Source organism: Acomys minous, assembly GCF_964271855.1.
Source record: "Acomys minous genome assembly, chromosome: 5".
In the NCBI taxonomy this organism is placed as follows: Eukaryota; Metazoa; Chordata; class Mammalia; order Rodentia; family Muridae; genus Acomys; species Acomys minous.
Window position 1 is genome coordinate 12,114,231 of NC_140494.1, and position 27,380 is coordinate 12,141,610.

General features: G+C 42.5%; 1 protein-coding gene across 30 annotated transcripts in view; it reads left to right on the top strand.

Annotated features, from left to right (window-relative positions):
- Nucleotides 1–27,380, top strand: part of CELF2 (CUGBP Elav-like family member 2) — an 823,768-nt gene that overhangs the window by 735,911 nt on the left and 60,477 nt on the right. For 29 of the 30 annotated variants that reach the window (XM_084783998.1, XM_084784007.1, XM_084784009.1 and 26 more), the window contains 3 exons: nucleotides 8,405–8,453; nucleotides 17,924–18,058; nucleotides 26,449–26,528. In XM_084783998.1, coding sequence (XP_084640124.1) covers nucleotides 8,405–8,453; nucleotides 17,924–18,058; nucleotides 26,449–26,528 — 264 coding nt within the window. Of the gene's footprint in view, nucleotides 1–8,404; nucleotides 8,454–17,923; nucleotides 18,059–26,448; nucleotides 26,529–27,380 lie in introns of those variants that run through there. The other variant, XM_084784013.1, reaches the window with a different exon arrangement.

The window sequence follows — 27,380 nt, forward strand, 5'->3', positions numbered from 1 at the left end:
CTTACCCATTAAGAGGATGTGTCAAAGTGGGGAGGCTTTACGCAGAATCTTGTATACTGCAGCACCAATCAGGATGCTTTGGGGTAGAAAAGACAGTGATACATAAATTTGTCCTGGCTGAAAGTTGAGCAGCTCCACAGAAGCATTACTTAGTATGCTGAAGTAAGATCGGTTGCTCTGTGTGGTTCTGCTTTAACTATACATATGATGCCAGTAGTTGATTAAGCAGTCCTTGTATTAGAGACCACGCTTAGAACTACCCAACTCCAGTGAAGAAGGGAGGCAGGGAGCTATTAAGATTTTCCTTTTCATTATGTTTCATTTGATTCAAAACAAATAAGGCTAAATGGAGACTAAGAAACTAGCCAGCACCGTGATGTGTGACCGTGGGCAAAATGTGATTCCATAAAGAGTTGAAAGGAGATTCCTAACAGTCAAAAAAATCTGTAGGAACACAAATTCAGAAAACTTTCTTCGTAGATATGCCAGCCTGAAGTATCTGAGGTCAGCTGCACACCTATGAGCGGGGTCTGTGTGTAAAACTGGCACCAGTCTTTCTCTCATGAAACATGCTACCCACAGGGAGTAGGAATATATGGGTTGTTGGATTTTTTTTTTCCAGTTTGATAACAGCACAACTGAGCTAAACACAAGTAGTGGACTTGTTCTCATGTTTCATCATGACTCAGGAAAACTACCGTCTACATGTCAGAAGCTAGTGTTTATAAACTACCTAGACTCATCAGAAATTTCAGGCACATTGTGACAGAACAGACAGATCAGTGAATATTGTTTTCAGACATAGCCAGTTCTGTATGATTGTAAAGACACAGCCTTAATTTAACTAACACATTTAAATAACACAATTCTCTAGGGAAACACTCTCTCTCTCTCTCTCTCTCTCTCTCTCTCTCTCTCTCTCTCTCTCTCTCACACACACACACACACACACACACACACACACACACACACACACACACACAAAGGTCTTGACAATCATGTGCTCAGTTACCAACAGAACTGGGCTCAATTCTGACTCTGGAATTCCCTTACAGCTGCTGAGACATTAGACACTGAAATGGAGACTACCACATTCCCTGAGCCTTTTCTGCTCTGTTGCCATTAGTTAGAGCCTCTAGGTGCAGCACACAACATGGAAACCTGTCCTTGAGCCACATCTGGCTGAGGCAGCAGATGAGGTTCCCTAGTCACGTTGGAAGGTGTTAGAAGCAGCCATGCTGACATCATTGGTTCCACTTTCAGTTCTTGACAAAGGTGCTGAGGGTGTGACTGCAGGCTGTCAGTCCTGGTGACTAGAACAGTTTTAGTTCAATATTAAGTGGTTTTGCATCACTTGCTTCTGTGAAGGGACTCATGAATATAGTCCTCCTTTCCTGGTCTTACATGGCTTCAGCTACTTTGTTCCCGGTAAATGCTCTTCCATAAGAACTCCTGTTGCCTTGATCAGAAAGTCACAGCCACATTCTATAATGACATGCTTTGGTTAGAATGTCATAGCATCACTCTATAATAACAATACATCCTGCTTTCAGTTGCCTTGTACCTTTGAATATGTGTTCTCTTCCTTGAGATGGCATTCCACAGCTCTTTTTATAGTACTAGGAATTCAGGGCCTCATGCATGCTACATCAATGCTCTACCACAAACCTGTATCACTAGTCTTCTTTGACTTTTAAGACATGGTACTCACTCTGTAGCCCATACTTTAATGTCACAATCCTTGTGCTATAGACTCAGCAAGGATTTACTTAAGAAGGAACACCGTGAATCATCTGAGACACCATGTTCTGTTTGTCCTTCCTTAGTTTGTGTTGGGCATTCGTGAGCTCCCATGTTGCCTTGGCTCAGCACACACTGTACTCTGGAAAAGTCCTCTACTTAGCCCACCATGATGACAGCTCTTCTTTTCACTTCCTTTATCGAACAGGATGTATGAAAAACAGAAACAAACGAATGAATGAACAGTCCCAGGGTCGTGCTGGATCAACCTTTAAAACTCTCTCAGTGCAGAAACAATTTGTTTATTATATTCTGAACCTTTGAATTTGAGTGCTCATTCTCTCATAGTGACCTCCTTATTCCACTCACGAAACCTCTCAAAGTTCTTTGACTCAGGAGGCTTTGAGGAAGTAAAACAACATGATGACAATCAATCCTCCATTCTGCTTTTGCCCTTTTTGACATTTACGTCTTGTATGTGATCAGAAATTTATAACTCAAATGAACAATGTTCATGATAATGAGCCATTCTTAATGCAGTACTGATTGAACACCTTTCTCGAAGGTTACAGTGCTTTACATACATTAGCCAAATAATCTTCAGAATGTACCTGCGGTAGACCACCCACTCAGAGTTCACCATAGTCTGTGAAGCCAGATTTCTGTGAACTGGATTTAACACCCGCACCCACCCCCACTCACACCTAGGCCCAATAAAGAGCAAAACAGAGTTCCTGGCAGTAGCTGCTTTACTACAGCTGCCATTACTTCTAGATGGCCGTAGGTCAGATACTGAGCAACTACAGGAAGATGAAGGGGAAAGGATTACCGTAGACTAGTCATAAAGCTACAGAGACCAAGTGTTGTGGGAGTTTAGAGGAAGAAGAGAATACTGTCACCTCAGAGTCTGTTACAGGTGCCTTTGAATGAGTGCTTGCCAGACTCCAGTGAGTGAAGCCTGGAGTTCTTAATTAAAGGCCCATATGTCCAAGTCCCATGTTAGACATTTAGTGGAGAAGCAGTGTGGTCTAGGAGAGTCACCACTGGATTAAAAGCAAGGATATTAGACTTTTGGTCCCAGTGTTGTCATTAGGCAGCTGCATGTCCTTAGTAAAGGCACTTGTTCCCTTCATAACTGCAAGTGAGAGCAGCTTAAAGTGGAAAGATGGTGCCCACGTGGCTCCTAGCTCTCCTCTGGGGGCCTCTATGCATCACAGATCAGCCTAGATGGCCTGATGCTCACAGTACCTGCTCCTTTTCTGCTGTTTGTCACCCCCTTTGTGACATGATGGATAGTAGGCTTTCTGAGGGCAAGAGCCACATTCATTTCATCCTTAGATCCCATACAATATGGATACGCTTACCTCCATCTCTTTTGTCTTTAACCTTTGGATCCCATCTGACTCTTTGCAGTGTACTAACCCGTATAGTTCTTTATTATCTTGTAATAAAAAATCATCAAGATTCATATATTCATCCCTTTGCCACTGATAGAAGTGTGGTCTTCGTTTGTCAGATCCAGTTGCCCTCCCCATTTCTCACTCCTCTACTTCCTATAATCTGGAGTTGGCCCAACTCCACAGATACTGGTTTTAATTAAAAAGAAACCCCTAGATAAGGATTTTTTTTACTTTTCTTGTATGTGTATGAATACTTTACCTGTATGTGTACATGTGTACTGTGTGTGTAGTGCCCCAAAGGTCAGGAGAGTTCTCCTAGAACTAGAGGTACAGCCAGGTGTGGTGCTGTGAACTGAAGCCAGGTCCTCTGCGTGAGCAGCAGTGCTCTTAGCCACTGAGCCATCTCTCCAGCCCCAACTTCTTTCTATTTGGAATTCTCCTGTCATGGCTCCCTGCCCTTCTGCCAGCTCCTTGTTCTATCCTCTTAAGACGTTGTCTTCCTGATGTATACCCTCCATGGCTCTGTCCTTGCTCCTGGTTCTTTTCACTCCATTGGTTCCTATGGCTTCTGCTCCGCCTCCCACACTGGATTCTTTCTCAAGCTTGAGCCCTGGATTTCCAACTTTTGGTCACGTCAAATTCAGCATGTTCAGAGTGACATTCATTTTTTTCCTCTCATTTTCCCTAATTGAGAAGTGGCTCCCTACTCTGGCTGTCTAGGCCTGGAGTTTTTCTCACTCATCCCCAAAAGAAACAGTTAGCACTCATTTTATACCTTTGTAGTGTTACTGGGGCTGTTTGCTGGCTGACATCCTGACTCCTATGTCTTGTATATAATCCATCCTTTATGGTGTCACCAAAACTCACTTTTTTTCTAAACTCAAAATTCTGCCCAGTTGACTTTACTGCTAAAATTTTCTATCCTCACCATGTACTTGACAATTTCTTAGTGTACAAACCCTCTAAGACCTGGATGCTGACCACCCTCACAGCTTTATGCTGCCCTTTTTGCTGGCCTGCTAAATTTTTGGAAAGGAACTGTATTCACTTTTTTAAATTGAATATAGTTTTTTTCCATACAACATATTCTGATTACAGTTTCCAGTTCCTTCAAGTTCCTCTCCGCCTTGCCTTCCATCCAGATCCACATCATTTCTATGCCTCCTTAGAAAAAAGGATAGAAAGGGGCATCTAAGGGATAATAATATAAAATAATATAATAATTATAATATTAATTAAATTATATTAATTAAATTATTATTTAACTAAATTATAATATTAATTAAAATATAATAATATAAAATAAAATAAGACAAAACAAAAACAAACAAGAAAAAAGCAAAAAAAAGGCACAAAACACACATATAAAATCAGAGAGACACATGTTAGTAGACACAAGAATCTCATAAAAACACAAAACCGGAAGCCATAATATATACACAAATGATCTGTAACTTTTTTTAATGCCATGACTTAAAACATTATGAGACAAAGAATATCTAAAGGTGCCATTGACCTTTGTGTTGGGCATCTACTGCTGGACATGGGCCCTGCCCTTAAATGTGGTTTGTATCCCAGACACTAATGTTGTTTGAGAAAAAACAAACAAAAAAGCCCACTAGGAATAAAATGGCTCCTGACAGCCCCTAATGACATTTTATACTCACACATCAGTGCCTCGCTCAGCCATCATCAGAGACGCTTCCTCCTGCTGTACTAGGGAGCAAATACAGAGACTCACAGCCTGATATTATACACAAAGAGAGACCTTGAGCAGTCAGCCCTGTGTGGATGTCTCCTTCAAATAAGAGGAGACATAAAGAGCGTCAGATCGCAAGGGAATGGAGACACCAAGAAAACAAGGCCCTCTAAATCAACATGATAGATGCACATAGGAACTCACAGCGACTGAAGTAGCATGCACAGGGCCTGCACGTGTCCTCACCAGAGGGAGCCATAAAACTGAAAGGACAAGTAGACCCAGGCCTCCCTCCCTAACTCAGAAGCCATCTCCAATTGAGAACCACTTGCAAAGGAAAATGTAGTTTCTTCCCAGGAGTCTTACTGGGGAAATGAAATCCCTCTGCTCCTGCTCCTTCTCTCCCTCTTCTTCTTTTAATTTTACATCCCAACCACGGTGTCTCCCACCACACTCCATCTATTCCTCCTCCGTTTCTCTTCAGAGAAGAGCAGGCCTCTTTTGGCTGCAGCTAGCCCCAGTATATCAAGTTGCAGTAAGACTGGGCACCCTCGCCTGTTAAATCTAGAAGAGGCAGCTCAGTCAGAGAAAAGGGTCCCAAGGCAGACAACAGTCAGAGACAGCCCCTGCATCCACTGTTAGTAACATATGTTTGGAGTGCCTCCGTCAGTCCCATGTAGGCTCCCTGGTTGGCTGTTCAGTCTCCCTATGAGCACAGGTTAGTTGTTTCTGTAGGATTTCTTGTGGTGTCCTTGATCCCTCTGGATCCTACAATCCAGGATCTTTCCACAGGAGTCCCTAAGTTCCACCTAATAGTGTTTGGCTGAGTCTCTGCACCTGGCTTTTTTTTTACATACTTTAATTTATTTTTTAAATGGTATTTTCTCTTCTCTTTATACCCTATGGTTATATATATATATATGCATATGCATGTATCATGGCTTCCAGTTTAGTGTTTTATGGGATTCCTGAGTATGTGACTGAGTGGTCTCTGGTTTTGTGCCTTCTCTTGGGCTCTCTTCCTTCATTTTCTCCCAGTTCCAATGTGTTACTTTGTTTTTATTATATTATATTATATTATCCCTTAGAAGACTGTTTTCTAATGAGACAGAAAGGGAGTAGAGCCAGGTGGGAGAGGAGGAACTGGGAGGAGCAGGGGGATGTGGAAACATAATCAGGATATATTATATGAGAAAAAATACTCTATTTTCAAAAAAAAGGGTTGTTTGGTTTGTATACCATTGAGACTCCACTGGAGAAAACAAACTTTTAATCTGCAAGTGGTCTTCAGTTGGATATAGCTTCTGAATTAGGGGTGAGAGCTTGTGTCCACTTCTCCTCCTCTCAGCACTGGGACCCCATGTGGTACAGACCAGAGCAGGTCCTGCGCCTGCTCCCACAGCCTCTGTGAGTTCCTATGCATTGGTTCTGCTGTCTTTAAAAGGCCTTCCTTCTTTGATGTCCTTCATCCACTCTGGCTCTCACACTCTTTCTGCCTCCTCTTCCACATAGTTCCCTGAGTTCTGAGAGGACGGATTTGATGGAGACATCCTACTTGGGACTGAGGATTCCAAGGTCTCTCACTCCCTACAAATTTTATGGCTGTAGTTTTCTATCTTTGTCCCCTGGTACTACAGAAAGAAGCTTCTCTGATGATAGCCAGGCAAGGCACTGATCTATGAGTATGGCAGAACATCATTAGGAACCATTTTACTGCTATGGTCCTTTAGTAGAATAGTATTTTGTTTTCCCCTAGGTCGCTGGCCCATCTTGTCTCAGGTTCTTGGCCACCTGAACTTTTACCATTGGGTCTTTGCTAGGACATCCATAGGTTTGGCAAGCCATCTTCTCTTTTCTGATAGCAGTCTAAGGACTGGAACTAGATACTGTGCTTGCTAGGAAGGCTCTTCCTTCTTTACAAAGTTCCTTTGGCCCTTGGTTCCTAGAACTGTGTTCCCTCTGCTCCAGCACTTAGCATGTGTCTCTGCTAGCTGTTTGCACCATTGCTTGCCAACCACACAGCACCTGAGGAAAACTTCTCTCACAGCCTTTGCTACCTTGCTGGCCATAGCCTAGAGCCTGGCACAAGAAGACCACGCTTGCTAAATGGGTGGGCAGGTGGAACAAAAGGATAACCTAGTCACTGCTGATCCTTCCTTAAACTTTGTTTGCTCCCTAGTCCTCAGCCAAATCAGAAGTTTCCACAGTTTGTGTCTGTGGTGTTTTTCATGACTGCTTAGGACTCCTAAACATTATGTGCTCAAGTAGTCTCTGCTCCACAAATTGAATATATGAATTATGGAGTGTGAATGCTAGTCAGTGCTGCATCTCAAGGCTTATGCTCTAAGGACAAAAACATTCTGCCAATGAGAGCACACAGGCAGCTCTAAGTTTCTTAGGGGCTTACCTCTTGGCAGTGCTTTCTCGCCATCTTCTTCCTCGGGTATTCTAAAGGCACTGGTAGCCATTTGGTGTACACAGACTACCTGATAATAATGTCCCATCATGCAAGTGCCATAAGTAAGCACCATTCCCCTTTCATATAAATTAGATAAAACCCAGAGCTGTGGCTTGCAAGTAATGGAAGTCCACTGGGGAAATTAAAAGTTCACAAAGAGCGAACCCATTATAATAAAATCATTTGCACAGCCAGTGATTCCATCCCATCCTGTGGCTTCCCTATTCCTTAGGGTAAGATGAAATATCAAATAAGAGGACCTTTGGAAATAGTTTGAGGAATTTATTTTAATTGGAAATAGTGGTAGTATTCTGTGCTTGGAGTAAACTCTGGATCATACATAGCGGTGTCATCAGCTCTGTATAACGAGCCATGGAACATTCAGGACTGCCATAGCTCAGGTTCTCCGCGCTATGTGTTTTCTCTGTTCCTGCATGTGTACTAAACTGTAATCATAAGGCTCATGTCTCTCTCCCGCCCTTGCTCCAATCTGTCCCCTCCATATATCCCAATGGCTCTGCATTATCTACTGGCACCTAAATCAAGCCACTGATAGACCTTCAAGTCATTTCTGTTGAGACCTGAGATAAACCCAGAAAGCAAGCAAAATCAGTGTAGACAACAAGGATGATTATCATCTAAGTAGTACGGCCATAATTATAAGTTCCTCAGCACATCCTGATGCTCTGCTCGTGCCGTAAGCACTTACCTGTGTGCTCTCATATAACCCTCACAGTCCCTCTCTGCAGGTGAGGAGACTGCACTAGAGAAGTTACGCTAGCCCAGGTTAAATAGCTGTGATAACTCTCAGGCCTGGAACTACTTACAAGGGAGAGGTTATACTGAATGCAAATCTGGGTTTTATACTCCAGCCTGACTCCAAAGCTCAAGATTTTAAGTTCTCTTCCAGTTTTCCCTGGCTTGAGGTTCATTTAGAATCCTGAACATAAAACTCAGGTAACAAACTCAGGTAATGTCAAGCTTTAAAAGCTCTGTTATTGACTGTGTATCCTTATAATTATAGCAGTGCTTGAACTGTGTCACATTTCTGGGTCTGGTGTTACAGTTTTTCAATCTGCCTTTACTCTCTCGCTTTTGTATTTTTAGATGCATCATCCCATTCAGATGAAACCTGCAGATAGTGAAAAGTCAAACGGTAGGTGGAACCAACTGTCTGATGTAATAGTGTCTGCTGCCTTAGGTTAAGTCGCGTTGGGGGTGGGGAGCCAGCTCTAGCTGTTGTTTCCCTCTGGAAAGCGGACAGCTACTGCTCCAGGAACTTCGCACTGTGGTCAGCACGTACGGAGAAATTGCTGCTCCACTCCTCCTCTCAATTATTTGGGGTTGGGGGAACGACACAGACTGCAAAGATTGTGGCATGTCCTTTTCCCATGTCCTTCTGCTTAGGGCTTGCACTATGCGGTGGCCTCGGGGGACTTGACTAGTACTGGTCTACACCTGCCACAACACAGGGATACATGATAGGTGGGAAGAACGCGGGTGGAAAATAAGTAGCCCGTGAAGAAACGGGCCGCCATCTTTTGCTCTCTCATTGTGCCTCTCTGACTGTCCTGTTACATTCTTCACTACATTGTACCAATACATCTGCATCAGAATCCATTCAGAATTCATCTGCTGATTATATGAACATACAGTTGTTTGAAAAATGTGTGTTTGATGAGATTTGTAATAAAATTGAGGTTTGCCTCTTCAAGGCACTTCAGAGTTGATAGTCCACATTTTTATCAAGTTTTCGCTTCCATCTCTACAAGCCTTCTGTCCCTGTTTCCTTCTTTTAATTTACTGAAATGTGTATTTAAAAGAAGCATCTACCTTCTTGGACCACAGAGCTCCTCTGTCCCACAAGACTGACATAATCAGCACTGTTTCCTTCCAGCAGGCAGTTTTGCACCTCATTAATTAGTAATCAGGGCAGAAGCCATGCACTTAGAGATCTATATATCTGCAAATGTAAATTATGATTGAGCTCTAAATCTCTCCACAAGGTATTTTTTTGCTAATTGTGGTGCATCCCATTTTCTGGCTTCTTCATAGACTGGAAAGTTTTGAAGAAAACTCCCAAGTCTCAAGGGCTGCCTGCCAGCACTGTTTTGTCAGAGACGGGGCTTAGTCTGTCACTTACCCACCCTCTGAGCAGGCTCTGGTGCTCTGATCCTCTGTTCTCAGCCTTGGACTTCCCTTAGTGCCCGTTTCCCGTCCCCATACTGTTTTAGCATCAACAGTGGTATTTATCACAAAAGACTTGTAAAGATCTGCCACTACTTTGTTGTAAGACCATGATCAAATTGCTTCCTTTGTTAGTTACTCATTTATCACTTACTGCGCGCCAGGGCAGTTGGCGAGGGGATGGTATTATAGCAGAGAATCTGAAAAAGAAGAAATATTATGACCTTGACATGGAACTTTATTCATTTTTCTGACTTAATACCTAATTATAGTCACGTAGACATGGAGATTTGTATCTGCTCATTCATAAACAAGGAACAGTGGTGACTGCCTTATGGGTGGGCTTTTTGTTTCTTCTTGAATATCAAAATAAGATGTTTGGCACAGTCTTTGTAAATGATGAAACACTTTGCATGCATGTGTGTGCGGGCGCGCATGCATATGTGTGTGTTGGGGAGGTGGAGGGGGGGGGTCAGTTCTGTGTGCGTGTACGAGTCTCAGTGTAGCCCTGGCTGTCCTGGAACTCATTCTGTAGACCAGGTTGGCCTCAAACTTAGACGTGTGCCTTTGCCACACATCAAAGGTGTGTGCCACCGCTGCCTGGCTGATGGAACACTTATTTAGTGTTAGTTACTAGCTCCCAGAGGTATGTCCGGGCTATGTAGCACTGTTTGCCGAGCATACCTTTCTCTGGAGACAGCCATTTCCGCCCTAGATTTTCCCATATACTCTTCTACTCCTTAGCGGCAGAGAGGAGATTCAGCACGTGGGGGCAAATCCTGTCAGTATACATCTTCTTGGAGTTTCCAGTCACCAAGAGTTGTTCTCCCTAGCCTTTGGCTCCACGCTTCTCTAAAGTATATCAGAACAAAAGGCGTGGGATAAAAATCTGTGGGAATTATTTTTAGTTTTAGGTTTTATTTGTAAACACACAAATTAGATATTTGACATAAGTACCTGAGGCCTGAAATGCCCAAGTATTGAAATATGGCATATTTTCTTCTGTGTATTGTCTATTTTTCATGTATATAATCAAATGTGTGAACCCTTTACTGCCAAGAGTTCTTGGTGTTTTGCTGCTTTTATTCTCCAGTGTCAACTCTGCACACAGTGTGTAGTTTAAGTCTAACACCACTGCAGACCTTAATATTTGCCCGCAATTTTTCATGATCTCAAAAATCAAGGAGGATTTGGGTGTCCTTACTACTACAACTTAAAAGGAACACTTAAAATGGCCTTTTTGAAGAAAGTGTACAGGGCAACAGGTGCAGTAAGCCGCCACTGGGACCAGGTATTCAAACGAATGAGCCTATGCGGATGTTTCCTACTCACATCACCACACTCCATTCCTGGCCCTCAGGAGCTCATGGCCTTCTCATGATGCAAAATGTATTTAGTCCAACTTCAGAGGTCCTGGTGGCCCTTAAAGTTTCAACACTGTTCAGAAGTTCAAAGTCTGTTTTGAGACTCAAGGCATTCTCTTAACTGTAACCTCCCCCTGTAAAATTAAAAAGTAAACTATATACTGCCAACATAAAACAAAAAAAAAATTCCAAAAGGGAGGAATGGGGACATAGTAAAGAAATACTAGATCAGAGCAAGACTAAACTCCAGCAGGGAAAATACCAACTCCTGTAGCTCTGTGTCAGGTATCTAGGGCTTTCGTTTGAAAGGGCTTAATGGCCAAGCCTTCCAGCTTTTCTGCCTGTAACATACATGATTTTTTTTTGAGCTGATTCTTTCTCTTGTATTGAGCTCTGTTTGGGAGATGGCTCTGACATCTCCATCATCTTTTAGTGTTCACTGCAACCAGGCTTCACTTTCACAGCTTCATGCAGTGTCCTGCCGTGGCCTTCCCCCAGAGACTCCAACGCTGCCACATGTTGCTTGCCTTCAGGTGCTCTGTAAACCTATGCAAAAAGAATGCCTGACCCCTCACTCCTGAATCTTTCATGCCTTCACAGCCAGTACCATCTGGGTTAACTGCCAAGTTGACTGCCAGCTTGAAATGGACCCTTGTCCTACTTGGCAGCACTATTAGCAACTTGTCTGTGTTGGAGCCATTGCTTTCTATGAGCTAGCAACCTTCTCCTTTCACAGACTGGAATCTAGCTGTGTGGAGTCTTTTTCTGAGGTTACTGTCATGGCCCTACTGTCCTAACAATCACAGCCTCACACACTTGGGAGGCAGAGGCAGGCGAATCTCTGAGTTCGAGACCAGCCTAGTCTACAAAGCGAGTCTAAGACAGCCAAGGCTACACAGAGAAACCCTGTTTAAAAACAAACAAACAAAAATCACAGTGTGCCTTAGCTAAAACATTAAGCTTCATAGTGTTCTGTTTCTATCCAACTTATACATTTTTAATTTCTTTCTTTTCCACTTGCTCTTTTTCACTGTAGGCCTGCATAAAAGTTATTAGTAATTGACATGACACAGATTGAATATTACGCTGATTTGAAATTTCCTCTACTAAAGAAATTGGAGTGTTGCTTTTTTAAAAAAAATAAGTCTCTCTGTGCAGCACTGGCTATCCTGGAACTCACTACATAGACCAGGCTGGCTTCAAATTCACAGGGATACATCTGCTTCTACCTTCTAATGGCTGGGATTAAACACCCAGTAGTCCATTTCTTTTTAATTTAGCCTCCCATAAATTCTCGAGACATAGGCAGAAAACAGCCAGAGTCTATCATAGAAATGGTCTGTAGCTTTGTTACTGGTAAGGTCCCCATTCTCCTGTGAGAGCTCCTGAGCCAGGGTTAGGGCTAGGGTTAGGGTTAGGGTTAGGGTTAGGGTCACTGCTCTGAGCATGTGCAGCTTTCATGCTCCCATTAGAACACACCGCTGAGCTCTGCTCACGGCATTTAACTACGCCTCTAGTCCAAAGTTCCAAACCATCCACATCTATTCTCTGGTACCAACTTCTGGTTGGTTACTTTTCTGTTGCTCTGAAAAAAAATACCACAAGGCAAAGTATCTTATGGAAGAGTTTGCTTGGGCTTACAGTTTCCGAGCGAGTCCATGAGCTTAGGGAAAGCATGATGGCAAGAGGCCAGAACAGGAAGCTAAGAGGTCCCAGCTCAAGCTCTCAACCACACACAGGACACAGTGAACTGGAAGTGAGAGAGGATGAAGAAACTGTCCGAGCTCACCCTCAGAAACATACTTCCTCCAATAAGGCTGCGTGTCCTAAAAGTTCCATCACCTGCAAAAGTGCCAGGTGTTGAGATGTATGAGCCAACAGGGGAGTTTATCAAACAGCCCACCACACAGAAGAAATTAGTGTAATGAAATATTTAGTTTGCTTGCTTATGCTAATGCTAAATTCACAGCACAGTTCACAAACTGCGAGAGACATTTTGTTGCGTTCTAAGTGGCCCTGGACTGGCACACCTCGGCTGTTCACACCAGTTATACATCTGCCCTGGACGGGCACACCTCAGCTGTTCACACCAGTTATACATCTGCCCTGGACGGGCACACCTCGGCTGTTCACACCAGTTATACATCTGCCCACAGACTGAGAGCCCACAAACCTGCTTGTAGGGTGAGAGGTCCCCTTCTCCTTCATTTTCTGAATTTTTCATTAGAAAAGTCAAAGCCATGAGAGCTGAATTACAATTACATTCCAAAAGCTCTATTACGGGAGTTCAAATGGAACTTTGCCTGGCATAGAGATGAACAGCTTATGTGGTTCCCTTTGGACCTAACTTAGGAATCAGAAGACATGCATACTTTTCACACTCAAATTATAAGTGCTGAAGCCCTTTCTGATTCGCCATGGCGTTTTTGACAGGTAAGCATAGTTTCAAAGGCATAAAGAACACAGATTTCTCTGGTTCAGACACTCTGAATAGCTCCTGTAGCTGTGAAAGAAATATAACGAGCTCTAATTGCACTTGTATTGAGTTTGCTGACATTTATGTACAGCACAAAGAACTCATCACAGCTAGACAGTTACTGTCTTCATTATCTGTGTGCTCAGATTCTGAAAGTTTGTATTTTCTGAGCAAGGACTGCTAATCACAGATCAGTTAGTTATGGACAAGTGAATTCCAGCAAAACAGTCACCCTTTGGATCCTTATCCATGTGCAGTCTGATATGCAGAATCTCTAGTGAGCTCAGAAATGTTAAGTGCTTGGTCATCAGCCCTGGACCTTACTGAATGGACTCCATAAACTTCCCTGGCTACCTGGAACCCACCCTTCCAAAGCTATGATTAAACCTGCATCCTCTATCTCACAGCCATGCTAGTCCATGGCATTTTGTTTTCAGCACTACTATACCCAATATCCAAAGGGAAAAATAAAAAGTACTACTCCAGATAAGTAATAATTGATGGGGTGTTTAATAAGAACACTTTAAAATACTCAGTCATCAACAGAGTCCAGCTTTCATGCTATTTTTCCACTGTGGAAAACTGATGATGATATGGGAAGTGAGTGTGAGGAGGCATGGATAGGAGTACTTGCGTTAACTATAGTTACTTTCCTCCATGCTGTATACCATACATTTTCCCATAGCATCCAGCTTTCTGTCTTCAGTCAGCTTTCAGTCCTTACACTATGACAGTGCCAGCTGTATACGATTTAAAGGCAGTTGCTGAGGTGACAAGGGAGTGATGATACAGCATGAGCTTGCCTCTTGTGCTGCGCTTGGGTCTCATTGGCTAAAGCCAGTGTTTACTGCTGTCATGCTTCTTGTGGCAAGGAAGATGCTCTACAGAAATAACGTATAACACGTCCTGTTTTAACCATCCAGCCTTCCAAAGTATTGAGAGAGCCTTAATTCCTAGACTCCAAAAATGCTAATTAAGACCTGTCTCTTTTTCCCAAGGCCTCCAAAACCTGTATCTTTTTGTCAAGCTCAGAGCTAGCCAAAGTCTTGATAACTATTTTCATTGCAAGGTGAAAACCTTCAAAGCCGCCATTAAAAATAGGAATACTAAGTATTTTCATCTAGTCACTTTCTGCTTTACCAGAAGATGGAAAAATAATTTTGAAATTCAAAGTGGAACCACTCGTAGATTTGGAGGCAGTAATTAAATGCCATATGTTAGCACCAACACATTGAAAAGTTGTTAATTAATTCAAGCAGCCCCAAATCCAGGTGTGACTTTGACAGATTGCATACCAGGGTGTTAGCACAGACTTACAATTAGGGATGTTTTAAAATGAAGTTTTGAGACCTCTAACTGGAAGAAGTTACCTTTGTACTCAAAACATTAACTCCTTCTCACTATACCATGAGAGGAGACATTTTGTTGGCCTCTGCTGTGGAAGGCCTTTGGTTCTGTTGCTGTTACTCCTGAAGTAGGAAGCCCATCTGTGCAATACTTCAAATGTGAAAAGTCTGGCCCCTGCTCAGCCCATTGTTATCCTTGAGGAAAATGGTTTTGCCCTAAAGAGGAGGGAGCTTCCAGCCATAGTTTGGTAGGCATGGGAGTCCTGAGCAGAAAATAATAATAATTGGAGACTAGTAGTCTCGCTCTTCCTTCGGTACATTTCCATGTCTCCACCAAGGGTGTGCCACATCTCACAGGCCCTGCTCCTCGCAGTCCTCCACACTCAGGGTCATGCCCACAGATACCATTTAATTTTTTTCTTTTTTATTAAATATTTTTTTATTTTTTACATATACATTTTTATTGTTACACATGTGTACAAAAAACAACCTATAGCAAGAAGAACCATGACACAATCAGGAGTTATGTAAATGTTACCTTCTTAGTGTTTTGGCTATTTATATTTGGCAGCCTTGAAGAAAACATCTTTCCTATCTTGGTGTGTCTAAAATTCTGAATGTAAGTCAGTATCTATCATATCTTGTCATTATCAACTTAAAACATCTGTCTAGACCTAAAAACATCTTAATCCCTAAAAAACTAGGGTTCATTGTTAAACTAAACTATCTGGTCTTCAACCCAATCAGAGTCTTGAGAAGGAATAAACTTGATTACCTGAGTATACTGGAAGAGCAGGTTAGTAGTCTTCCAAATGAGAAGATGACAGAGACAGTTTGCTACCTGAACAGTCACCCAAAGCTCTCTATAACTCTCTATAAGTTGGAGCATCATCTTCAGCCTTCAGCCCAATAGATCTGACAGACATATTTGTGAGGCAGGAACTATTGAGGACTTGCTTACCCTGTCTTGACAGAGTTTGGCCATCGACTCTGCCTGCATCCAAGCTTGTCCTCTTTTAGGCAGAATTCTGTCTGTGGTAGAAATGAGGGCATTTTTCCTAGTGGCTTGTTTGCCACATTTGAAGCCATCTCCATAATGAGGTTCTTTGATGCTTATCATCCTCTTTGAGGTAGGCTGGGTGTTACGAGGAGTTAACCTGTCTAATTGTCAATGAATCTTTAAAATAATAAAAACGTTTTTTAAATCCCCTATTCTGTATGTCTCTGGGGTTTTTAAGACCTTATCAAATGATAGCCTATGATTATACAACTGGGGAGACTATAAAAGGTCCTTGTCAAGAGATCTGGGATTGCTGAAGCTTGGTGTCCTGGCCACTAGATTTTTGCTAATTCACAGTAGATTGCTGGTATGTCACTTGTTCCAAAGGTACAACAGAAGCAATACTTGAAATGTTTTATCCAAATACAAGATCCAAATAAATATCCCATCCAGTGAGTGACCTTTACATCTATCACTGTTCTTATTCATTGGGCCCATTCTCTGATCATGGATATTTTTTTCCTTCTTCAGGTACACCAGTGTGTTCCTGCTTTTGTTCCTTATATGTTATATGTCTTGTTTTCCCCACTCCCACATGTCTCCTCAGGTTCTGCCTTTATTTCTTAAGTGTCCCCTCAGGAGGACATTACAAGAGCTCTAGGCTTTCTCTGAGTTGTCTTAGAAAGTACCCTGGGTATAGAGGGGGTGGCTTCTGCACCCCGCTCTGGCACCCTCCATCCCAGGGCCTCAGTTAACCGAAGCATGTAGCTGGATTGCCTTCTCTGCAGTGCTAAGGAAAGAGAAAGAAGAGGAAAAGAAAGAGTAGTGGACAAAGGTGAAATAGTTATCAGGGTCACATTTCAGATTAGTGGCAACACTAAAATAGAGTAGAGTCTCTCAGTCATGATCGTGCCTTCTCCCTTTAAGCCTCATCTGTGTCCTCGAGCTTGGAAGAAGCAGTAACGGAGCAGGAACGCTGGGCTGGGGTAGGAACAGAGGCTGTAGTCTACATTGGCCTCGTATTTCCTGAATGACCCTAGGAAAGCTGCCTTCCCCCATGGACTCAGAAATCTATTTTACAAATGGATGGAAGTAGTCCTTTCCTTATTATGTGGAATTCTATGACAAAGAATATTTATCTGCATCATTTGAGTTCTTCAGAACCCAACATACTAGATACAAAGGGCTTGGAAATTTTAAATTAAAGTGAGATAGCATTTAAAAGTCCATTTCTTGTCAGCCAGGTGTGGTGACACACACCTCTAACCCCAGCACTCAGGGAGGCAGAGGCAGGTGGATCTCTGTGACCAGCCTGGTCTACAAAGTGAGTCCAAAACAGCCAAGGATACACAGAGCAACATTGTCTCAAAAAACCACTGAATAAATAAGTTAATAAGTAAATAGTCTGTTTTTCTATCATACTAGAGCCTTTTAAGTCTTCCATGAAGTCATGAGGCTTTGGCTGTATATGGAGGGGCACAGACATTATAAAGAATTCTGCAACAGTGTTGCTTAAGAGTGAATCACTGAGTTGCAACAGTGCTGCAGGAGCTGAACCTGTCCTAGAGGGCTCATGTCACATACCTTGAATTCCAGTGGAACCAGGACCCAGAAAATCCAGAATAAATACTTACTGTTTACATATAAATGATACCTGCCTATAAAGGACTAAAAGAAATAGAAGTAACTATCACTTTTAAACAGCAGTGGCAAGATGGTAATGTAGCTTCAGTAACAAAGGTTACACACACTGACTGTGGCAGAGCCTAAGCTAGGACTCGGGTATGGCTAGCTCTGTCCTCCCCAACCCACACTTTTCCTCTGAGAACTAGACTAAAGTGAGGCAACAGAAGATGAACAGGTCTTATTTCTAGAGGGTACCTCAGACATCTTTTAAAAGAGCCTCTCTCCTAGAAAGGCTTCCAGCACTGTCCTGAAATAGTTTTATTTGTGCCTTATAGGCTAAATATAGGTCACATATCAGTGAGCAGAAAAACGGAGATGTGCTTCAAGTGTAACCAGCCTGCCGAGTTAGAAGCTAAAGCAACTGTTCTCGGCCTCAGAATGGAAGAGGGACTGGTTTTGAGGGGTAGTGGGGAGCAGGAGGAAGACGGCAGGTGCAGCTGTATGGTTAGCTTTAGGGCTGCACTCACTCTCATGTGGCCAAGCCTGGTTTAATGTGGTAATGAAGCATTGATTGTGGAGAAAAAAAAAATGATGACGCGGCCTTTCTTCGTTATTTTTATCTCCTAGCTGTGGAAGACCGAAAACTGTTCATAGGAATGGTTTCGAAGAAATGTAACGAGAATGATGTCAGAGTGATGTTTTCTCCGTTCGGCCAGATAGAAGAATGCCGCATTCTCCGGGGGCCCGACGGGCTCAGTCGAGGTGAGTGTGCTTTCTGTAAAGTCTCTTTCCTTAAATGCTAATTGGAACTCTGTGTCGCAGTCAAGGAAGATGTAGGCATCACATACAGCAGGGGTTTAGCTTACAGGACATCCCATGTGATCAGGTTATCCAACCTGAACTTTTCTGTGTAACCAAAACAGTCATCTCTAACTTCTCCAGGTGAAAAGGTCTGAGCGCCAACATTAGGTCAGGTCCTGAGGAGCGTGGGCAGGCTGCCTAGCTCTATACCCCTCTTCATCCTCAAACTGAGCAGGTTTTGGGGACAAGAGGGAAAGGCAGGGGATGAGAATGCTACTTTTTCTTTTCTGCTTGCATTAAAGATGTTGTCTTCACTATAGCTATGCAGGCCTAGAGAGAGTGTCACTGCTCATGCAGTGCAACAGATACAGTGCCTCAGAGGAACCACACCTGTACTGCCCTGCATCCAGCCAAGCCTCGAGTCTCCAGTTCAGTCCTTAAGTGATAGAAAAGTGACTTTGACCTTTAGCTGTGGCTTAAAGCCATGAGGAATGCTACGGTTCTGTAAGCCACTGCAGCAATCAGTAGGGACCGCCTTTCTCTTTCTACACCTGCCTCTCCCCTAGCACTACCACGTACCTCCCTCCATAGAGTACAAGAAGGGACAGTGTGTATTAACAACTGTCTGACTGCATTTCCCAAGGCAATCCAAAGAGGAAGTGTATACCAAGTGTTTTTCAGTTTGTAGAGAAATTTTCATTTTGCAGTGCAGTTTCCATGGGGCTAATTAAGAGTTTTCCTTATTCTCAAGCTCTGGTTCTGAGCCAACTGTGGTACCCAACCACACACTGGAAGAAATAGCCAGGCCGTAAGTATCAAGGTGATCGTTTTCACCTGTCTCACCATTCTTACCTAATTTCAAAACCATGAGAGGAAGGTTTTTTGTTTTTTGTTTTTGTTTTTTTACCTTAGACATAAAGCTTCATGTTGTCAGCTCCGAGAACTAAAGTCAAAGAACCAAAGCTTCACCAGCATCCACCTCCACCTCTTGGAGGCAGTCAAGAGAACTAGGAGGGGTGGCATGCTGCCTGTGGTTTCCTCTGAAGGTGGTCAAAGGGGCGGGGAAGGAGAGCCCTGTGCAAATCACAGCTCACGCACGCATCCTCTGTCCACTCTGAAATGCTTGTTATGTCGCCCTCCCTTCAAGGCTGGACTCCTAAAGGCTGGAGAAGATGCTGAGTGTGACCTTAAATAACAGACTCAGCACCCCAGTCAGGGATGCATGAGGAGAGCATGAAGAGGACAAAGAGGGAGGGGGTGGAAAGGGGAGGGAGGGAGGGAGGGAGGGAGGGAGGGAGGGAGGGAGGGAGGGAATGCCTTTAAATTAGTCAGTGAAGCTTACAGTCACTCAGTGACTCTAACTCCCAGTCCCAGAATTTGTGATCTTAGTCAATTTATTTTCCAATTTCTGCCTCTTCGTTTCCCCATTCATAGATGGCAGCAGTGGAGGTGTGTCTGTCCTGCTTCTCTCACAGGGCAACATTAATAACCACTTACTGTCGGAGTGGTTTCATAGAGGCCGTGAGCGTGAAGCTGAGTGCTAGCTTCTGCCGTCCGGGGCTTGGCTTAGGCAGGTGAAGTGGCCCTCACACTCACTGGCTCTGCCATGCTAGGGAGATGAACATGGTTCAGTACCTTTAGGTATTGTTAGCTTCCGTGGGAAAGGGCAGAACGCTCACTACTCATTTGGAGAACTTAGCCAATTTGATCTGCTGCTTGGTTGATTAACCAACACATAACCAGGAAGTAGCCTGTTTCTATAGTAAGTTACGGGCACCTCCCTCCCCAGTAGTTTATGCAAATGGATGGAATCATTATAAAGAAGACAGTAACACCCCCACCCCCACCCCCACATTTAAACTGAAAAGTAATTTCTGGTGAGCTGGTGAGAGTTCTCTATTGGAAACAAGAAAATAGTGATTAATGACCATTTATTCTGAAATACAAAGACACACAGTGTTACATTTTCCAATTGGTAGGACCTAGGGACTCCTGGCTTACAGGGCCTGCTCCCAAGTCACTGTATTTGGTAAAAGAACAATTCTCTTTCATACTACTGTTTTGCTCTCATTGAAGAATTTCTGTTTTCAATCAAATATTAATAAGTGTCTCCCATTAGTGATACTCCAAATGAAAGACATTCAGCAGTTTTCACCTCAGCATCTGTTGCTATCTCAGTTGTTGAAAAAAAGAATAATAAATAAAAATTAAGTGAAATGAAAGCTTGGCTGCTCTGAAGAATACCCTTATACAAAATCAGAATATAAGGCCAGGTGATGGTGGCACATGCCTTTAATCCCAGCACTAGGGAGGCAGAGGCAGATGAATCTCTGTGAGTTCAAGGCCAGTTTGATCTACAGAAACCCTGTTTTGGAAAACCAAAATCAGAATAAAAACTGAAAAAATTGTTAAGTTAGACTGTTCAGTGATGATGAAGGTTAGCTGTCACCGAATGATTGGCCACCACCTTCTTCCTAGATTTATACAGTTCAGCTATAAATATGAAGACAGACAAGTAGTCAGGCCGACCTCCCAGCGCCCACTCTTCCTCTGCCACGTCAGCCATTTGACTTCCTCTGTACCAGGCGCTCTGCCGAGGCCCTCAGATGTGCTGACTCAGGACACCACTCAGCAGCCCAGAGGCCTGAGCGCTGCCGGGACACACAGCCATGCCTCTCAAGCCCTGTTGACACTTTCAGTTACGGTCATTAGCTCTGGAGGGAAACAAAACGCCTCACTATCACTAGTCCATGTCCCAGGACAGACAATCACAGAAAACGGTTCTAAGTGTCTACATGGAAAGGGCCTAGCACTGCCAGTCACACAGAAGTACTTAGCAAACATTTTGTCTCATCCACGCAAAGGGCGGCCTGCGCATATCTAAAGGCTTTTCCCCTACTGGGGACAGGCGTACATTCTGCTGATTCTCCTGTTTCCAAAAGCATGCTGCTCATCATTTTCAAGCTCCTTCGTATCAATAGTCACACCATGTGCAAGGACAGCTGCACCTCTCAGGCACCTGCACAGCTCTCCAGGAAAGAACGAGTAGGCCACCACAACCATCAGTGACATTTCCAATGAGACATTTGCTCTTGAAAGCAAAGCCTGAGCTTTCCAAACCAACTGTACATATTTAACAGTGTGACTTCAGGATGTTAAGCTCCTAACGTAAACGTGTTCCCACTGCTCCATACAGTCAGGAAGGTTACACCCTGTGCCATGTCTGCACAATGGCAATTGAGTATCTATAACTTCGAAGTCAGTGAAAAAGTTCATTTTGTTTTTCTTTCCCACAAACTGTAGTTGAATCTTTACTACCATCTAAGAAAGTTTTCTTTGTACTATGTAAGAGTATCCCAGCTGTGTTCCACCATTCCCTGCCTAAACTCTGACAGATGAGTGTTCTCAAGGAGGAGCACAAACAGGGCTGAGCACTCGAGTCCCTGCTTGTCCCTTGTTTGTATTCAAGCAGTCTATCAAGATAGAGCGTCTGACTACTCAGACGGGTATGTGGAGCAGACTGTTTTGATCACAGTTTAGTCCTGTCCACCCAGCACTTCAGTATTCATCTACATGGAGACTTTTACCACAGGTTCTTTGGAATACTGACTACATTTTGCCATCCTGCTGAAAATAGTCTCCCAGTCCCATCTACGCAATAAGACTTTGCCAGTTGCTAAGTGAGCCCTAGTCCGTACCCAAATTCAGATGCCATAAATGAAAGATTGATGTGTCAGTGCCAGTTTTCAATATGCTAACCCAGCATTGCATAAAATAAATTCGATTGCTAATGCATGTGCCCAGCTGTTATGCTCTACTGTGTGTTTGACCATTCCTGCCAGTGCTAAAAAGATACAGCAAGAATTGGCTGCATTATTATCTTTGCTAGGTAATAATGAATTTATAAGTTTTTCATAACCTGAAGTCTCCTTTATGCTGCACAGTAACTTTAAATCATGTTTCTCCTATTTGAGACACAGCAGGCCACTGTGCCTCTTTGAAAGAGAGGCAAAAAACAGGTGAACATTGAACCCCTACCTAGATCTAGCCAAGGGACAGGTCATTCTCTACAGATGAGTGGAAAGTGGGGACTGACTTTCACATGAACTCACATGACCACGTCCCCTGGATGGGGAGGCCCGGTGGCACTCAGAGGAAGGATAGCAGGCTACCAAGAAGAGACTTTATACACTATGATCATATACAGGGGGAGGAGGTCCCCCTCAGTCACAGTCATAGGGGAGGGGAATAGGGTGAAAGTGGGAGGGAGGGAGGACTGGGAGGATAGAAGGGATGGGATAACAATTGAGATGTAATATGAATGAATTAATAAATAGATTAATTTAAAAAGAGAGAGGCAAAACACTAAACAAAACTAAACAAACACACAAAATACCAAGAGACTCTAGCATCATGCATGCTTTTAAAGGTACTTCTAACTTTGGGTTTCTTTTGGTTTTGTTTGTTTGTTTGTTTGTTTAGTATGGAGCAAGAATTCATCTAGTTCTGGTAACTGAGATGAGAGGTAGAACCCTGAGTTAAGACGCCCTGTTTCTGGGTGATTGTAATGCATGCCTTTAGCCCCAGCTTAAGGGAGGCCGAGGCCGAGGCCAGCCTGGTCTACAGAGCAAGTTCCAGGGCTGCCAGCGGTACACAGAGAAACCCGGTCTCAGAAAAGGGAAAGAAGTGGATGGGGGAAGATGCCCTTTCTGTTGAAATGGCAAGTGTGATAATAAATGTATTCCAAGCACCCACCCTCTATGACAGGGTTCTGAGATGTCCTCAGGTCCTGTCTGTAGCAGGAAATCACTTTGTGAAACCTTTCCTAAGTCAGCCATCTATCTGTTTTAGTGACAAGAAGGCAGGCTCGCTGAAATAATAATTGTTAAAAAATTCCATTGCTCACTCCTATTAGTAATCCCTCACATTCTGAAAGTGAAGACAATAATTGCAAGCTAAACTACAGGTTAGCCACAAAAGGATTTTTTCTCATATATATATATATATGCCAGTTTTAAGACAGTGACATGTATATATGCTACTATATCCAAACCAAAGATAAAAAAATGAGTATCATTTTAATACTCATATCATTTTTCCTCCAGTCTCATTTCTCCAGCATTGAATACTAGTTGCCAAGATAGTGTATTTAGCAGTCCTAAATAGTTATGGGCTGACGCCAACCAGTAGGAGGTCCTATCCTGCCAAGACTCAGTGTCAGTGCATGCAGGACAGACCAGCTAGGACCTAAGGTACTTCTGCCCAATGGCAAGCTTTCTGGGTCAGCTGTACAAAAAACAGTGGCCAGTTTTAATAGTAGAGCTCTTATGATCCTGGGTTGGTGAAGTGCCACATAGCAAAGACCTAGAACTAGAGCCACTACCATGTTTATACTTGTGCTGGAAGAAATTTTAATCTATCTACATAACTACTACAACCTCCCCTGATATAAATAACCAAGGTTGAGCTGGGCAAGTGACACACGCCTGTAATCCCAGCACTGTAGGAGGCAGAGGCAGGCAGATGGACCTCAGAGTTCAAGGTCAGCCTGGTCTACAAAGTGAGTCCAGGACAGCCAAGGCTACACAGAGAAACCCTATCTCAAAAAACCAAAATAAATAAATATAAATAAATTACAAAGATTAACAAGCTTTACTGTCCCAAAAAATACCTGACTCCTAAGTTGTTTAACTTCATCCAGAGTTACACTGAGAGCAGAATTTTTCACCATGTATTCCCACTTTATAAATGACACAGTAATTTCTTTCTTCTAAGTAACTGAGCACAGTACATTCTTAAAGAACTTGACAGAAACCCCAAGGAGGCAGCTCCACTCTTTTCTTGTACCACTGCCTGCAGACTAAAAAGGTTAAAGAAATTACCACATTCATGGGATCAGTTTTTGAATGGGTGAGGATTGTAAAATTAAGCGCTGCTTGGGTTTTTTAGTTGCAGGCATCTTAGAGAAGAGGGCAATGGTTCAAGCTGATAGAGATTTATTGTGCCTGCTAATTGCTTTATCTTTCTCACGTTACTTAAAAGTTACTTGTGCGAAATTGTGATAAATGAATAAGCTGTGCTTTATTGGTTCTTATTGACATTTTACATGTTTCTAATGCATTTTTAACCCCCATTTGGAAACTGTCAACTCGGCACACATTCCTTAGATACTATGAGCAAATGAAGTAAATAGAACAACCTTCCTGACCATTAAAGCAGAATTGGCCCATGCTTCATATGCTTTCAAACATGTTTCTGCTAGGTGATTTGCTTTGGCCTCCATTGTAGTCTCAAGGCAAAAAGTAGAAAATTAAAATCTCTTAGTCTTAATTCCTCTGTAATTTCAGTGATGCTCATAACATTTTGAGGAGATGTCACTTTGAAACCTAATGCAAATTTAAGACTGTAATTTCAGACCTTAGCATCAGTGTAGACTCCAGTAGAGACACTGTCACCTATCTCCCACACTAGTTCACACTTGGTCGAGGGGGCTTAGAGAAGGTCGTTGTTCTTATGGATGCCAAAAGCTACAGTCATGTCTAGGTACGTGCAACATGTTTAAATATTAGTCTTTGTCACCTTCTCTCTGTCAGAGAACTACATGCAACAGCTCAGTACTCAGGCGAGCTGGACTTCTTGCCTGCTTCTTAATACCTGCTCAACCAGCAGTAGGGGGTGTAGGATGACCCTCCTGTGTGCTGGGAACTTGTATATTAAAGATCATAACAGGTTGCAAAAAAATTACCCATTTAGTTCCTTTCATGACTGGATGTCATTGTGCATTGGGGATAGTGGACAGACACTACTTTCTCTTAATGCTGTTTGATTAAAAGACACTACAGCAGAATGCTGCTTTATTGATTGACTTGATATTCTCACCAGGTCCACAATGCAGGACAAAAGAGGAAAGTATATTTATGAATCAGAAATTGATTTACATAAAGCGGACAATCTGCTGGTTGTTTGAATGTAGAATGTTCTGTTTTGTTTATTGGCCACAGGGGCAACAATCTCATACTGCTGATGCCAGAATTCTGCTTTCATGCATTTGCTCTGAAATGACAATAGGCTTCCGCCTCTTGGTGTTTAGATCTGCTTCATTTGGAAATCTTTTAAGTAGTAATAATAATAATGTTTTGAGGAAATTGAGTGGAACACTAAATTATTCGCTGATACCTAAGTTCAAACTGTGCAAGGCTAAAGAAGCTGAAAATCAATGCACTTTTAAAGTCATTAGAGATCATAAATGAAATAAGTCTGTATTGCTTTAGCTAAGCTTTTAGTGTGCTGTGGTATTATTATAAAATCAGCCTGAATCTGCATTAATTTCACAGCCTTTTTCTCTAAGCATCCCAAGGGGACATGATGAATAAAATGTAAATTTCACAAGGCAGTGTTTTTATTAGTACAAAGGGTGATGAGCCATGTAGTTTGCATGGTGACCTGCATGGTGGCCAGTACTGCTATCAAAAGCAGGGAGCAGCACGACAGATGCTAGCAGTTTTATAGCACTAGATAAAATCAACACAGAAAGCCTTATAGGGCTCATAGTAGATGTTTGGAGAAATGTACATTGTCTTGTGTGTGTTAAACTTCAGGTCAAATCTCTGATTCCTTTCCGAAAGTTACAACTTCCAAAGTCATGAAAATTTTGTACAAACAAATTACAGCTCTTATAATTTATTTTGTATGCACTGTTAAATTCTCTCACAGTAACTGTTTGTTTTGTCAATAATTAGTAATTACTACTTTGTAATGGATTTGGTATATTTGCTTACATTTGAATAGCATCAGTTGATATTTATGTATGTTTTTAACTATCCAAGACGAATTAGATCTATTTACTTGTTAACATTTTCAGCTCTTGAAATTTATTTGCTAATTTACTCTTGGTGTGATGAATTCTTATTTACTTTTTAAAATTTGGTGATACATTTTGAAATACAAAGTCCTACTGTATGCATGCTCTCAGTGTAGAGCTCGTCAGCCAAGGAGAAGTTAGAAAGTAGCCCACTTTTAACTTAGAAAATGCAAGTTGCCTCCTGCTACTTTCAAACCTTGTGGATAAAGAAAAGTATGCAACATGATCCCTAGTTCCCTTTAAAATATAATAATAATAATAATAAGCTGATGAATAAATTGTTCTGCTTTGGTAAGATTAGCAATTCAGCACTGCGAATAAAAAGCAAAATAAGATAAAACCAAAGGGAGAAGCTGTTTATTTTTATGTACTACTGAGAACAGTGTCGTCTTGTGGCAGTTCTCGTAGACTGTGTTGGTTTAACAAGCGTCCAACCCTTTTGTCTTGTTGTTTTTGTCTTTCCTGCTCCCTGTCCCCTTGTTTCCCACAGGCTGTGCGTTTGTCACATTTTCTACAAGGGCAATGGCACAGAATGCAATCAAAGCCATGCATCAGTCTCAGACCATGGAGGTACTGTATCATCTGCCCTTTCCTTGTTTTCTTTGTGCAAATGATGGGGAATGGTAAAGCACTTCTCTCCTGTGTGGATTGTTCACATGACAATCACAGATTTAAACTTTCACCATTTCACTTTTCATCCACTCATATGTATTCTTCTCTCTCTCTCTCTCTCTCTCTCTCTCTCTCTCTCTCTCTCTCTCTCTCTCTCTCTCTCCCCCCCCACTTCCATTCCCTCTTTTTCCTCTAATGACTTGAAATGTACTTTAGTGAAACCTTCCACTTGCCCTACAGCTGTCTTTTGAGCCTTTGATTGGAGTTCTGAGATATGAGGCACTTGAAGCAAAGTGTCATTCTTTACCTAGAGGCTTGAATACATGCCCCACAGCAGGGTTGGTGTGGACCAAGCTAAGCAACCCCCACCTCAGATCACTGTTGTAACAAATCACCTGGTTAAAGATCTTAATATAGTCAAGCAGAATTGTGTTTTCATCTCAGGAGTTTTTAAGAAAGTTAATAATTCTCCTAATTAGCAATGAAATGCTAATTTTCAGTCTCCTAAAATATCAGATTGGTCCTTTTAATTAAAGGTGAACAACAAAGAAATATATGTGCTCAAGTCCAATCTCCTAAGAGGTTGTGGACTTGAGGAACAGGACAGTCACCAAGGTGAAATATGACACATGGAGACGCACAACTCTCTGTGCTCAGTCTGTGATTTGGGGTACGGTCTCTCAGAATTTTGCACAAGAACATCCCAGAAGTGACATGCCATCACTTACTCTGTTTTGTCTCATAGGATCATTTGAGAGTGCATGTGCTGCTGTGTCATGTACACTGTGTCTTTGTGTGGGTGATTTTCTC